The 15,282-nt window shown below is 37.9% G+C and overlaps 1 protein-coding gene and 1 long non-coding RNA gene across 2 annotated transcripts; one reads left to right on the top strand and one right to left on the bottom strand.

Annotated features, from left to right (window-relative positions):
• The first annotated feature begins 2,402 nt into the window (after positions 1-2,402).
• On the top strand, positions 2,403-7,599 carry GSO1 (Leucine-rich repeat transmembrane protein kinase). Its single transcript, XM_086658421.1, has 2 exons — positions 2,403-6,704; positions 7,095-7,599. The coding sequence occupies exons 1-2, from the start codon at positions 3,266-3,268 to the stop codon at positions 7,460-7,462; spliced, it is 3,807 nt and encodes a 1,268-aa protein (XP_086514547.1). The 5' UTR covers positions 2,403-3,265; the 3' UTR covers positions 7,463-7,599.
• Positions 7,600-12,376: 4,777 nt separating this feature from the next.
• LOC147557612 (uncharacterized) lies at positions 12,377-14,449 on the bottom strand. Its single transcript, XR_015234080.1, has 3 exons — positions 14,366-14,449; positions 13,657-13,730; positions 12,377-12,590 (listed from the first exon to the last, which is right to left on the bottom strand). It is a non-coding gene; the product is annotated as an uncharacterized LOC147557612 (long non-coding RNA).
• Positions 14,450-15,282: the final 833 nt, after the last annotated feature.

Below are 15,282 nucleotides of genomic sequence, written 5' to 3'. Positions count from 1 at the left end.
GAACAACATGAACAAGTTCTTGATCAGATACAACATGACCAGCTGAAGAGAGAGAATCATACAGATTTTTGACTCGAAGAAGATAATGTGAAATACTTGATGAACCCTTTTTGCAGGTTTGAAGCTGGAGTTTAAGATTCATCACTTTAACCGAGTTAACTGAAGAAAAGCTTCTTTCTAGAGCTTCCCACACAGATTGTGAGGTGGTTAGACCAAGATCTTGAGAGAGAATTGGTTCAGTTAATGTTGCATTAATCCAGGAAAGCAGCATTTGATCAATGCGATACCAGAAAACATAGTCAGGGTTGATCAATGGAGTGGAAGACTGAGAAGAAGGTAAAATCTCAGTTGGAGGAGGACATGAACCATTAACAAACTTGAAGAGATCTCAACTGTGCAAGATGGGAAGCATTTGGCTGTGCCATAGGAGATAGTTTTTTCGATCAAGTTTGATAGAAAGGAGGTTAGAAATGTTAGAGAGAGTGGGAAAATAAAGAGAGTAGAGAACACTTTGGGTAAAACCCATAGTAAGAAAAGAGATATGTTGAGTTGATTCAGCAAAGAAGAAAACTAGAGACGAAAAACAGAGAAGAAGGCAAGACAAGACAAGACAAGACAAGACAAGACTCGACAAGACAAGTAGAAGAAGAAGAGAAAACACTGAAAACAAGAACAATTTGAGTAACCAAGACGGCTCTTGATACCATGTGAATGAAATGGCCAAGATGCCCTAAAAAAGAGGGCAACACTTCTATTAAATAGACAGAAGATACAAAGTAAGAAGGGCAGAAATACCCTTGACAAATACATAAAATACAAAGACTTGTATACACTTATAAGAGCTAATGATGGGAGAGACACAGAGGGATATAGAGGTATATATGTGTGTGTGTGTGTGTGTGTATTTAGAGAGAGATTTCTTTCGATTTATATTTCTATTGTTATAGGTCTCGATCACCAACTGGTTCAACAACCGGATCAAGGGCTAGCTGATGCTCCCCCTGCCTACCTTAGATGTTATTGTTGGATCCAGAAGAAGTGGGTATGGATTTGGATCCCGATTTGGTCTACTGATGATCTGCTTAGTCAACTCATGGTAGTGCTACTGATGTCGGTACCTGACCCGGAACACTGCTGGTCCGAGTTAATCGACAGGATCGAGATTAAAGCATCTCCTACGAGAGACCTAACAAAAACTCTATAAATCCTAGTTTTCAAGTGTCAATTAAGATTTTCTTTCCTAAGTACCTAAATAGAGAACCTTTAAACATTTTATGTCATCAACGGAGATCTCCAAAATTACTCCATTTGATACACATGTCGATCCTAAATTTAATAGGAAAGCAGTTATAAAATGAAGTTTTATATTAGTTTAGATTTTAAAGTTAAATAAGTTGCCACTCAGATACACTTAAGAGGCCAATTTGGATTTAAAGTGTCGTCTTGAGTGTCTCTAAATTAACTGTGTTACATCATCATTAAGTGTGTTAATAGAGTGTCTTCTTGGAGATGGTTCTTTTAATAAAAACTCTAAACATTCTATGTCACACTATAAATTTTAAAGTGTGAGCGCCCATGGGAGATGCTCTTCGTCGAGAGCGAGAGCAATTGAAGGAGGAATTTTAGATCAGATGAATTTACTCTTACAAAAAAGACTTATTTGTTATCGATCTAAAATTGAGGAACACATTTCAAAATGTGAAAAGTCAAATAAAAAAATTTTGCATGTCAAATACTCTGCTCGACGTGGCGCGCCATGTAAGTGCACCGATATTCGTCTGAGGAAAAATAACTGGCAAAGTACCTGTTCTGAAAATTATTATTCTGGACTTAGCTTCTAATATATATAATTAGTAAATAACACAAATCATAAATAATAGAATGATGGGTGATGTTTGGTTTGTAGTAAAAACTTACAAGTATTATATGAACAATACCCCAAGTTAACTCATTATTATCTACATATACACCAGTAGTCTTCAACCTATATTATCCCACTATTATTGTTACCCATAAGATAAGAAAGATATATAGCTAACCCAAGGTCTATTCATAATCATGTATAATTGTTTAGTTGGTTAAACAAAGAAAAAAATAGAGAAGAGGGAATAAAAGAGGTGCTAGAAGACATTAGAGTTTGGTGGCTCAACCCAATAAGTAAGATTAATCAAAACAAAGGGTTTATACAATTATACCTCTTCTCTTTAAATTCTAACCTAATTAATTTTCATAAAAAAAAGTAAAGGATTATCTTTAATTTATTCTTTTGACCCAATTAGTTTTCATATATTGGATTTGATTAAGATAGGGAAGGAAAGATCATATAAGAACATGAAGATAAAAACAATGAAACAGAATATAGTATTAGTATTAGTTTTGAAGATTAAGTTGGAAGTTTATTTGTTTTTAAGTATGTGAGGAGTTGGAATTGTGGGCTTATCTCTCATCTCTCTCTCTCTCTCTCTCTCTCCCTCTCTCTCTCTCTATCTACTTCCCTTCTTAAATCTCTTTGACTCTGTAGCCTTTTTCAACACAAAAATATATTTTAAAAATAGGAACTCAACAGCTCTCTTTCTTTCACTACAAAAATCTTACGTCAGCTAAAACACTAAAACCCAGCAAACATGGCAACCCCACAATTCTTCTCTCTCTCTCTCTCTATCTCCTTCAACAACTGTATCACCTCCTTACTGAATCAAAATCTCTCTCTGACAAAACCTTCTCTCTTTCTCTCTCTAAGATTTCATACTACTCTGGTTGACCTTTTCATACCATACTTTATATTGACTCTCTGTTTCTCTCTCATATTAAGAGCAGGTAGCTGTTTGGTCGTCATTAATGGCATCAATATCTGTTTCCTTTTCTTCATCAAATTCTATCCCTCCCTCTCTCTCTCTCTCTAACTTTCTCTCTCTTCCTTATCTTTTTTCTCCGACCCATTTCATAGACTTCACTTATTTCGAGTTTTTTCTTCAACATTAAACAGAGTACAGTCTCCAAGAACACTCTCTCTCTCTCTCTCTCTAGAAATATTCAAGAACATGCATTCGTTAAGAAGGTTGGCAATTCAGAAAAAAACGCGTTTTCTATCCAAACAAGAAGTAATTAATGGCTACTACTAACAAACAATATAAACCCATTTCGATTGTTTCCTTTCTACTGTATTATTCACTCCTCACTATCACTCTGTCTCTCTCTCAGAATCCTTTTCTCTCTCTAATTTTCTGAAGGAAAAAAAAAAGTCCTAGAGAGAGAAAATCAAAACATGGGTAATCCTAAATTCATCTCTCCTCTGATTCTATCAGTACTTTTATTGACTAGTTTCCTCTGTTTTGGAATCGGGTTGAGTCGACGAGTCAACTCAGTTTCTGATTCATCCTCAAGTCTGAGAGTTCTGTTGGAAGTTAAGAAATCATTTACAGAAGACCCATTAAAAGTTTTAAATGATTGGTCTGAAGAAAACCCAAATTTCTGTAATTGGAGAGGAGTTTCATGTGGGGTTAACTCGGTTTCTGAATCGGTACATGTAGTTGGTCTTAACCTGTCTGACTCGTTATTAACCGGGTCAATATCTCCTTCACTCGGTCAGTTAAAATATCTTAACCATCTTGATCTCTCTTCCAACCGACTCAGTGGTGAAATCCCACCTCATCTCTCTAACCTTACTTCTCTTGTTTCTTTACTTCTCTTCTCTAATCAACTCAGTGGTCCGATTCCGAGTGAACTCAGATCGCTAAAAAATATTCAAATTATTCGAATAGGTGATAACGATCTTACTGGTTCAATTCCAAGTTTCTTTGGTGATTTCAATAACTTGGTTGTTCTTGGTTTAGCTTCTTGTAGTCTAACGGGTGCAATTCCAACTGAAATCGGTCGACTCAGTCAACTTCAGAACCTGGTTTTACAGCAAAATGAACTAACTGGACCGATTCCAATTGAGCTTGGGAACTGCTCAAATCTCATCGTCTTCACTGCTGCTGAGAATAATCTTACTGGTATGATTCCAAAAGAAATGGGTAATCTTCAGAATCTTCAGATTCTTAACCTAGCAAATAATTCTCTGTCAGGAAATGTTCCGAGTCAAATCGGTGAGCTGAGTCAACTCGTTTATCTGAATCTCATGGGTAATGAACTTGAAGGATCAATCCCAGGATCATTAGCTAAAATGGGTAATCTTCAAAATCTTGATTTATCAGTAAATAAATTGACAGGTGAAATTCCAGAAGAATTTGGGGATTTTGAGAAACTGGTTTATATGGTTTTATCAAGTAATAAGCTTTCAGGAATTATACCTAGAAAGATTTGTTCAAACATTACAAGTTTAGAACATTTGATTCTTTCTGGTAATCAGTTTAATGGAGAAATTCCGATTCAAATGGGTGAATGTTTGTCATTGAAACAGCTTGATTTAGCTGATAATCACTTAAATGGTTCAATTCCAATTCAAATATTTGATCTCATTAATCTTACTGATTTGTTACTCAATAACAATAGTTTGATTGGTGTAATTCCTCAACCAATTGGTAACCTAACAAATCTTGAAACCCTAACTCTATACCACAACAACTTTCATGGTGAAATACCTAAAGAAATTGGAAAACTTGGGAACCTTCAAATTTTATATCTCTATGAGAATCAATTTACAGGGGAAATTCCATTGGAATTGGGTAATTGTTCAAGTTTACAAATGGTTGATTTCTTTGGAAATCAGTTTAATGGGAGAATTCCAATAACAATTGGGAGACTTGCTAATTTGGAATTACTTCATCTGAGACAGAATAGTCTAACGGGCGAAATTCCGGCGACTTTGGGTAACTGCAAGAACTTAACTATACTAGATTTAGCAGATAATGGACTTTCGGGTGGAATTCCGGCGACAATTGGGTTCTTGAAATCAATGGAACAGTTGATGCTTTACAACAATTCACTAGAAGGTAATCTTCCTGAAGAATTAAAGAATGTTTCAAATTTAACTAGAATTAATTTGTCTAATAATAGATTGAATGGTAGTATTGATCCATTATGTGTTTCGAAATCGTATCTTTCTTTCGATATTACTAATAATCAGTTTGATGGAATGATTCCTTCGCAATTGGGTAATTCACCTTCTCTTGAGAGACTAAGATTGGGAAGAAATCGATTTGTGGGTAGAATCCCAGTAAACATAGGAAAGATCATTGAGCTCTCATTGTTAGATCTTTCAAGTAATTCACTTATTGGAAATATACCATTTGATCTCTCATTCTGTAAGAAACTCACTCACATTGATCTCAACAACAATCTTCTTGATGGACCAATTCCGACTTGGCTCGGAAACTTGCCTCAATTGGGGGAGCTCAAGCTATCGTCGAATCGTTTTATCGGGTCTCTTCCTCAAGAGATATTTAATTGCAGAAATCTTCTTGTTCTTTCTCTTGATAACAATTCACTCAATGGAACTCTCCCTCTTGAAGTTGGAGATTTATCATCTCTAAATGTCCTCAATCTGAATCAAAATCAATTCTCTGGACCGATTCCTCGGACTATAGCCAAGTTAAGCAAGCTTTACGAGCTTCGTCTCTCAGGAAACAGATTTGATGGTGAAATCCCGATCGAAGTGAGTCAGATGCAGAATTTGCAGAGCATTTTAGACATCAGTAATAATATTCTCACTGGTGAAATCCCACCTTCTCTTGGGCTACTAACGAAACTCGAAGTTCTTGATCTATCTCACAATCAACTTGTTGGAGAAATTCCTTTACAGATCAGTGAGATGAGCAGTTTGGGTAGGCTTGATCTCTCTTACAACAATCTTCAAGGGAGATTAGATGAACAATTCTCTCACTGGCCAGCCAATGTTTTCGTCGGAAATACAGGACTTTGTGGAAGTCAACTTGATCGTAAATGTAGCAGAAATGAATCCGACCATGTCAACTCTCGCTGGAAAACATCTTCTGTGGTAGCCGTTGCTGCTACCTTGACTCTAGTTGCCATTATTATAATTCTGTTGCTCTGCTATTTCCTCGTGTTCAAACAGAAACATCGATATTTACGTGGAGATCAAGAAGTGAGTTTTGTATATTCATCTAGTTCATCAATGCAAAGACGATTAATCTTCCAAAACGCTACCATATCAAGGGAATTCAAATGGGAAGATATCCTTGAAGCTACCCATAATCTAAGCGATGAATTTGTGATAGGATCTGGTGGGTCAGGAACAATTTACAAGGCAGAACTAGCAACCGGCGAAGTTGTAGCAGTGAAGAAGATCATGAGAAAAGACGATTATTTATTGGATAAAAGTTTTTCAAGGGAAATTCAAACACTCGGAAGGATAAGACATAGACATTTAGTGAAACTTATGGGTTGTTGTAGTAAACAAGGAGGAGCTTTTAATCTGTTGATATATGAGTATATGGAAAACGGAAGCTTATACGATTGGTTGCATCAAAATTCCATACCTAACAAGAAGAAAAAAAGCCTCGATTGGGAAGTAAGATTGAAGATAGCAATCGGTTTAGCACTTGGAGTTGAATATCTTCATCATGACTGTGTTCCTCGGATCATTCATAGGGATATCAAGTCGAGTAATTTATTGCTTGATTCTGATATGGAGCCACATTTAGGAGATTTCGGTCTGGCAAAGTTACTACCTGATAATCTTGATTCGACAAATACGGAATCATCCTCCTGGTTTGCTGGATCTTATGGCTACATAGCACCAGGTACTATTATCCCCTACTAACACTTTTCATACATTTATTTTCTATATGTATACATGTACATATATATATATATATATACATATATATATATATATATATACATATATATATAGTATACTTTTTCTTCGTTATTTTTGTGGATCGTCAAGTTTTCCTTCCCATTTGAAGACTTTAATCTTCTTAACCAAGTTAAATTCACAAATCTTGATAATGTACTTAACCCATGATGAATTGTGGTTCGAATAATCAAATACCTTCGATGGGTATTGTGGATGGTCGGGTATACTTCCCATATAAGGACTACCCTCTTCTTAAAGCTGAGTTAAATTCATGAAATCTTGAATCTTAATATGAGTTTCTAATGAAAATTTTAAAATTGTTTGTTTATAGAGTACGCATATTCATTAAAGGCGACAGAGAAGAGTGATGTTTACAGTATGGGAATTGTATTTATGGAACTGGTGAGTGGAAAAATGCCGACAGATGGAACTTTTGGTGTTGATATGGACATGGTAAGATGGGTTGAGTCTCATATCGAAATGTCAGACAAGACCCGAGAAGAATTGGTAGATCCGCCATTGAAACCACTTTTACCTAATGAAGAATCTGCGATTTTTCAAGTACTCGAAGTTGCGTTACAGTGCACAAGAACAGTTCCAGCAGAGAGACCTTCGTCTCGACAAGTTTGTGATAAGTTGTTTCATATTTGTAATACTACTAAGTTTAATTCTGAGAAGAAAATGAAAACAGAGACATAGTTCTTGAAAGTAATATTGCTTGGTGTTGTTTGTTTTTTGTGTTGGTTGATGTAATATTTAATGTAGGTAAGATTTGGTTATTATTTTCAGTTTTAAGAGGGAAATACATGGAAATATATAGCACAAGCTTATGAAAATTGTGTGGGTTGATTTAAGTTTCAGTGAGAATTGTTATTTCTTGCCATTTTAGGTTTGTAGTGTATTTTAGCAAGGAAGTATAGTCTTATTCATGACTGAGAGATAGGTTTAGGGGTGAGAATTGGACGGGTATGGGCGTGCATGGGCACTTGAAGCATCAAGCCAGGCGGATCGGGCACCAAATTTCAATGGCTATTAGGGTAAGCGGGTTAATCGGGAGGGCAACTTTGAAATTTGCCTTGCCCATTACCCGTCCAAGCCCATTAAGAAGCTCGGGTAATTCGGGTATGGGCGGGCCGGTAGCGGGTAAGCTCATCGAGTTGGGTCATCGATGTCGACCCTAGGGGTGGCAATGGGTACCCATTTACCCGGATCCGTACCGAAATCGGAGCTGTTTATGCCGGTTCAGGATCCTTATTTTCATATCCGATAAGAATTTAATATTTGACGGGTATTACCCGAATAGAACCGATAAGATTACAATACATTATTGGGTATATCCGACAGATACCCGATGGGTACCCGCTACCCGAATTTAATGCGTACTTAGTCTATTCTTTCACAAATTTTAGGGTCCTAATTACTTATTTTATGTTAAATATGCTCTAATCATGTGATATTGAGTTTCTCATTTAAGATACCATTCTTAATCAATAATCAAATAATGTTTAATAACACAATTTATAACTTAAAATATACAATAATCAGATTTGTCGTAAATTTTAGTAACTCATTCATGTATATTTTATTTAATAGATTCTACCAAAAATATTTGAGTTTTTGAATGAAGTATAACACTATAACTGAAGTGACACGAAAATGTCACATTTGGAGAGCCTAACTTAGACAAATTAGTTCGTTTCGAGTATTATAAATAATATTTTATATGTTTTTCATGTTAGGTACCTATTTTGGAGTTAAGCGTTTGATTCGGAATAAAACGAGGCATTAATCGCTATCATTTCATGTGTCCAAAATGAGAGAAAAAGATTTCAAGCAAATCAAATGACAAGTGGAGTCAATGACGAGTTCGACGGTGAAAACGGAAGTCGAATCGGAGTTCGGACGGAGTAATTATGGAAGATGGAAGCCAAAGTCGTCTCTTGAAATTAGATTTGTAGAGATCAAGTATGAAGGCACCCTCCTTGTTTCTGAAGCAAAGCCCAAGTCCAACTCAAGCCCACAAAAGAAAAGAAGAAGAAATCTATGAGCACCCTTCTTTATGGCTCAAAGTCAAGTCTGAGTCAAAGTCAAAGTGTTGACCTTGGGTTTTAGTAGTAGAGAGATTACAATTTATGTTTTTCTTCATTTATCAACTAAGCAACAAAGGAGGAGAGAGAGGAGAAAAGGAGGCTAGAGTTTAGGGTTGTTGTTCTTGAAAGAAGAGCTTGAGAGAGAGAAAAAGAGAGGAAGGAAAAGGAGGAGTGCCGGCCAAAGCAAGGTCGGCCAAGCTCAAGGCCGGCTGCTCGGGATCCCAGTCGGCAGCAACGCCGGAAGCTGCTGCACGAACCACGGGAGCAGCAGCAGCGCACGGGAGCTACTCCGGACACGTCCAGCAGCTGCTCCGGACGCGTCCAGCAACTGCTCTGGCACTCTTGCAGCTCGGAGCAAGCCCTCAACAGCACGGACCAGCACGTGCACGGACCGTAGTGGAGACGCGGATGGAAGCACGGGACGGCTAAGGGAAGGACGCGCACGGCTCGAGACAGTGTGCACATGGCCGGATTTTATGGTTTTGGCCGGAATTTCTTCAATCTTTGGCCGGATTTTTCTAGGTTTTCCGACCATCTTCTTGGTCGGAAACCTTAGGGCTTTTACTCCTCATGTCTTGATCTTTCTTCCATGTGGTTTGATTTGATTTTGGTTAGAAATTATTAGAGAGATAAAGCTAAGGTTCAGCTTTAATGGTGGAGAAAATGATGGGGATTGCTAAGGGGAACCCTGATTTTTTGCTTGGGGACACCATTTTGGTAACTTTAAATGGAACTCAGAAATTTTCTCAGGGGAGATTGGCTGCACCTGAACTACTCATATTTTCCGACGATCTTAGCCTCGAACCACATCGAAAAAGGGGGATTCTCTCATCATTTTCTTTTCATTTATTGTTCATTCAACATTTTAGCTAACTCTTGTATTCGGATACTTTGGAAGCATGATTTGAATGTGATGAATAACTTATGATTTGTTTCCATGTGAATGTAATTGACTTCGTCTAGTTTTATAAATTAGAAGCCTTGATCTAAATCGTCTATTGACACAAAATTTGATAATGCGTACTTAATTTGATAGTTGGTGCTTACTAACCTTTGATTGATTATACTTAGTTTGACGTATTATACTTATTAGTGTTATACTTGTTCATTTTCAATTCATTGGATAGTGTGTATAAGTTTGATAGTCGATGCTTAGTGACGTTTGATCGATTATGCTTAGTTAGACACATGATGCCTAGGATTGTCAATGTGGGTGAAGTTAATCACATTTTCATGCAAGTAGATACTTAGTGTTTGTTACTTTCAATATATTATGGATCGAAGTATCCCTCTCGATCGATGTTTGCCCGAATCGAGTCTTACCGCCTCCCGACTCTTGTTCCTCCGACACTTCTCGCGAATCTCTCTCGTCCGTTTTACTTATATTGTTTAGTTAGTTTTTCTTGCTTACTTGTTTTGTTACTCATTCAATCTAAAACCCCCCATTTATCTTTGTTCCTTTCCTTTTTAGTCCAAATTAGCTAGTAAAACCTAGACCGGCGAACGAGACTCCTTCCTTATCCGAGTCACCTTCCTATCCTTGGATTGACTCTGATTTTACCGGTTACTACTTGATACCTCCGTTTGAGTGTGCAACCTTTTCGGGTGCATCAATAACCTTCCAAATTATTGTAAAACGATTAAATAAGAAGTCATGAAAAGAACCAATAAATATCCGATACCCGACGGGTACCTGCATTTTTTATAGGTTCCGGTTCTGGATCCTTAAATTATGGAACCAGACCTGGAACCGCTAGGAACCGGAACTGTAATTTTTAATAGGTTCCGGTTCTGTGTAGTGAGATACCCGAACCGGAACCGACCCGTTGACACCTCTAGTCGAACCTGAGTTAGGTCATCGATGTCAAGTTGCGTATTAGTTACATAAAGAAGTCGACTAATTAGATGTTGAGTCTGAGTTGGGTCATCGAGTGGTATACCGTTTGTAGGTAACAATTTTAGATGTTGTTCAATAGAGAAAAATGGGTTTGGCCCCGAGGACACCAAAATCGCAGAAGATTATCCAAGAAAATATTGAAGTACTCTTAGAAGATTTCAAAAGAAAAATGATGTTGCAGAAGAAAAATAATTTCTTTGTCGTCTTTGCCCACTGATGATGATACCATCGACATAAGAAAGTATATAAATAGTTGTCGGCCCAAATTTGCGGTCTAACCAAGTTTGCTAAATCTGGTGGTATGGTCATATATACTTCTTCATCCAGGCCACCTTCAAGGAAAACATCATTAACATCTAACTGGTGGAGTGACCATCCATGAATAGTAGCAAGCTATAATAAGACACAAATAGTGACGAATTTAGCAACTGGATCAAAGGCGTCGTTGTATTCAATACCGTCAACTTAGGTGTAACACTTAGCAACAACTCGCGCTTTTTGAGGCTCAATCGAACCGTCTGAGTGGTAGTTTGATTTTGTAAACCCATTTACAACCAATGGAGTTCATGTTAGGTGACAATGGATTGAGTGCCCAAGTTTATTGTGTTCAAGGGTTGAAATTTCTTTAGCCATAGCGCAACGTTATTCATAAATGGCCATTAGTAGTTGGATATGATGTTGGTTCTTCCATGGTAATGACAAAAGTGATAAATGCTTGATGAGAAAGACTAAAGTGATCGAAACCAATGCAATCGGTCAATGAATATAGTGTATGTGGAGTCGGTGTAATGATACATGAACAGACATAATTGGCCTGATAAAGAGGTGGATTCCTTGTACTAACTGGTCGAGAAGGAGGTATATCTTATTAATGGTGTTCGGTAGATAAAAGCCAATGGCAGAGTACATTATTAGAGAACAAGGTACAGAAGCAGGTGAAATAATGGGAGTGAGAAAATCGACTAAAGTAGGAATAGGCCCCGTTGGATGAGAAGTAATAGATGGTGGAGAGTCGGTTCGACCAGCGATGGGTGAAACGAAATTAGTAGAGTTGGGAGGAACATATGAAGCTTCCACCAAAGAAGAAATAGTTGTTGGTGAAAAGTAGGTCCTGTTAGTGATAGGTAGGACTGGAGGTTCCACCCAAGGTAGAGACATATCTGCGTCAGGACGAGGAATAATTTGTTCGATTTTGAATGAATTACAAAGGCGTCCGTGTTGAAAAGAGTGTAAAAAAGGGGGTCCGAAGATGAAGAAGTATCACCAAATGACGTAAATGGGAATTATCGTTAAAGAAGGTAAGATTCTGATAGTCGTAAAGATATGTAGTCTATATATCATAAACGGTATATTCTTTTTTTCCAGGTGGATAGCCAACGAATATGTTCGGTTTCACTGTGGCGCCCCGTGTCCCAAAATAGACACGACCACGCCCCGGCAACTCACAGACGAGACAAAAATCCGGCAGAGTCTCCTCTGTAAATCGAATCGGTCGCACCTGTAAAACCTGTCATGCAAACCATACATTCGCATATACAAGAATAAACTATAAAGCGGAAGCTAACAAACTCACATAACTTCGGGTTGAAACCCGAACCACAAAAAAAAAACTATCAAAGCCTCATAAACCTTCATACGCACTATATACAACTCTGAGTGTTAAATATTTACATATATGTTTGTCTGTGAGTAAAAAAAATACATACAAACTAGTGGAAAAGAACAAAAAGCAGCGTCAACAACCAACGCGACATACACCCGAAGACTTCAACGTAAAAGAGTCTTCTACGAACCAAAACTCGCCACGTCGAACAAAAAGATAACACCTGCACACTAACAACTGGTAGGGGGTCAGATAACTCACCGACACGAGTTAATCTGGTAGACGACCAATCCAAAACCCATCACGTTTTCAAAAGTTCATTTAGTAAGTTCCAAACATCGTGACAAAACGAGTTATCAAACCAGTTACCATATATACTATATACAAAATCGTTTTCCTTAATCTAGCAAGCAATAGCAGTGGTTAGCTGCCCACCCATGGTGCGCTCCCAATAAGAGGAGAGTACCTCAGGAGAACCTAGAGTGCGTTAGATAGTACCAGCCCATTTATGGCACTAGCTAATGCACTACGTCTCCTCGAGAAAGAGACTTACCCCTAGTCGATAAGCCCCTCTCCCACTAAGGGACTCCGCAATCATTGAAGAGTTTACCTCATGATACATATATTCCTTAAGTATCTAAATACGTTTTAGATCACCGAGTTCGAGTAATAGAGCCGTCCCCCAATACCCATGGTGGGACCTGAACCTTACTCTCTTCGGTACCCTGTCGTGCATCTAATGCAATCTTTCAAAATCCATTTACTTTCGTATATCAAAACAATATTACATTCGATTCATTATCTTATCAAACACGGAAGTGAAACAACCAATAGCCACATCACACACAAAGCAGAGGGATCCCAATCAATGTCGCCTCCCCAACGAGCAGTCAGGGTGTACGACCCTGAGCCTCGAGCTAGAGGCACGAGCACCAATGGCCAGCAAGTGAAGCACTCTACTCCCACAGGTCTCATGACTAGTGTCGCCCACCTCACCGGTCTCACACGGGTCACAATCGTGTCCACATGTCATCCTACCCTCAATGGCTACGTGCCCGTAGGTTGACATAATCCGCAGTCGGGTACATACAAGAAAATCCCAAGTAGTTCGCAATCATCGTAAAAACAGTTTGAAAGCATTTCTCGTATCACAGCAAACCATTCCAGCATATTTCAGTTCATCGCATAAATTTGAGTTTCATGCTACCTAAACTCTAGTTATAATGACGCATATATAACTATACGACTTAGCACATTTCATTATCTATAAAACCATGCTGAGAAATGGATTCAGAACCCCTACCAAGCAGTACAGGAACTAGTCGTCCTCCGCTGCAACCGTAGCTAAATCGTCCACGAAATGCTCCGGCTCCCCCTCTACCAAACCATAGACAAAAGAAATATACGTTAGGTTCTCTGATAAGAACCGTGGTATACCATAAAGAGTAAATAAAAGAAAACAATGAAACCATACGAACTAAAAGAAACTCGTAAATTTTGGAAGACTTCGAGTTAACCGAATTCCGATCAATCTTCTAACTTCATAACCATGCCTAATCGGGGTCGATCAATCACTATTTGAACTGACTTATAACCTTAACATTTAGTCATTAGATGTATTCCCCAAAATCCAAGTGAATCGCCTTTGAAGTTTGCAAAAATACGAACAACAAAGCAGAATTTTTCCTAACTGCGCTTTGTTCGGTAAAACAGTCATAATTCTTTCGTCTGATATCGAAATGACTTTCGTGTTTTATGAAAGTACGTACGAGCAACATATCAATCCCAGATTGGCTCGGACAGTAGGTCTAATTCAGTCCCTCGAGTTGTCGTTCGATCGATAACCTATATCACATAATCTCCGTAAAGTTTCTTTTATATCAAAATTGTATAATTCTCAACTAGATAAACCCTAAAACATCATGAATCATCAAAATCCCCAAATTCCATAAACCTTAAACCCTAGAATTAAGAATATTTACATCATAACATCTAATTCATTGGTTTGTTACCTTGATTGGGATGAATTTGAGTTGTGATGGTCTCTATTTGATCAATCTCAGCTAAATCCTTCCCTAATTCACCTGTTCCATCAAGTTACAAAAATAAAACTCCATTAAACCTCACTCCAACACATTAGAGAGAGAAAACGAATTTTCTTCCAAGAATCTAACTAAAATCAATAGATAAACTTTCAATAACCTATGATTTTCAAATATATCAAATTCCCTTTATGAATTTGATCCAAAATTGTCTTTTCTTGATCGAATGATTTGAACCCAAATTGAAACCCTAACTCACTCGGTCGAACAAGATAAAAGAAAATCAGATATTTGTTTCTTCAATTAAATCTGTCAAATTTACAGTTTGGTCCCTGGTTTTGGCCTGTTCGCAAAAATACCCCCTAAATTGTCCTCTTCGCTGATTTTGCCCCTCTTTTGACTTGACCCAATTGTCGAATAGTCCCTCAACTAACCTTAAAAACATGGGTGGGTCAAACTTATTTTTGAGTTAATTCCTATATGCCCCCCTACTTTGTGACCAGCTTCCTTTATGGCCCCCTTTTTTTCGTAAATTCAAATATGGCCCCCTATTTTCAGGTAAATGTCATTACTACCCTTCTTAATAATAAATTTAAAACATTAAATTTTTTTTATTTCCACCTCACCCCTCTCTCTCTCCACCTCATCTCTCCCTACACCTCACCCCTCTCTCTTTCTCCAATTCACCTCTCTCTCTCTCGAACTCACCCCTTTCTTCTCCGGCAAGGTGGCCGGCCGGAAAATTTTCCGGCCGGCAACCTTCAAACCCAAAAAAAAAAAATTCTCTCTCCTCTCTCTCTCTCTAAATTTTTTTTTTTTAAATCTCTCAACTCTCTCTCTCTAAAACTCCGGCGAAGGGGGTTTCCCTTCGCCGGAGGATCTGTTCA

The sequence above is a fragment of the Eschscholzia californica genome, unplaced genomic scaffold, assembly GCF_041429995.1.
Source record: "Eschscholzia californica isolate CP2 unplaced genomic scaffold, dmEscCali1.0.p SCAF_2, whole genome shotgun sequence".
In the NCBI taxonomy this organism is placed as follows: domain Eukaryota; kingdom Viridiplantae; phylum Streptophyta; class Magnoliopsida; order Ranunculales; family Papaveraceae; genus Eschscholzia; species Eschscholzia californica.
This window is presented reverse-complemented; position numbering and strand designations above follow the sequence as displayed.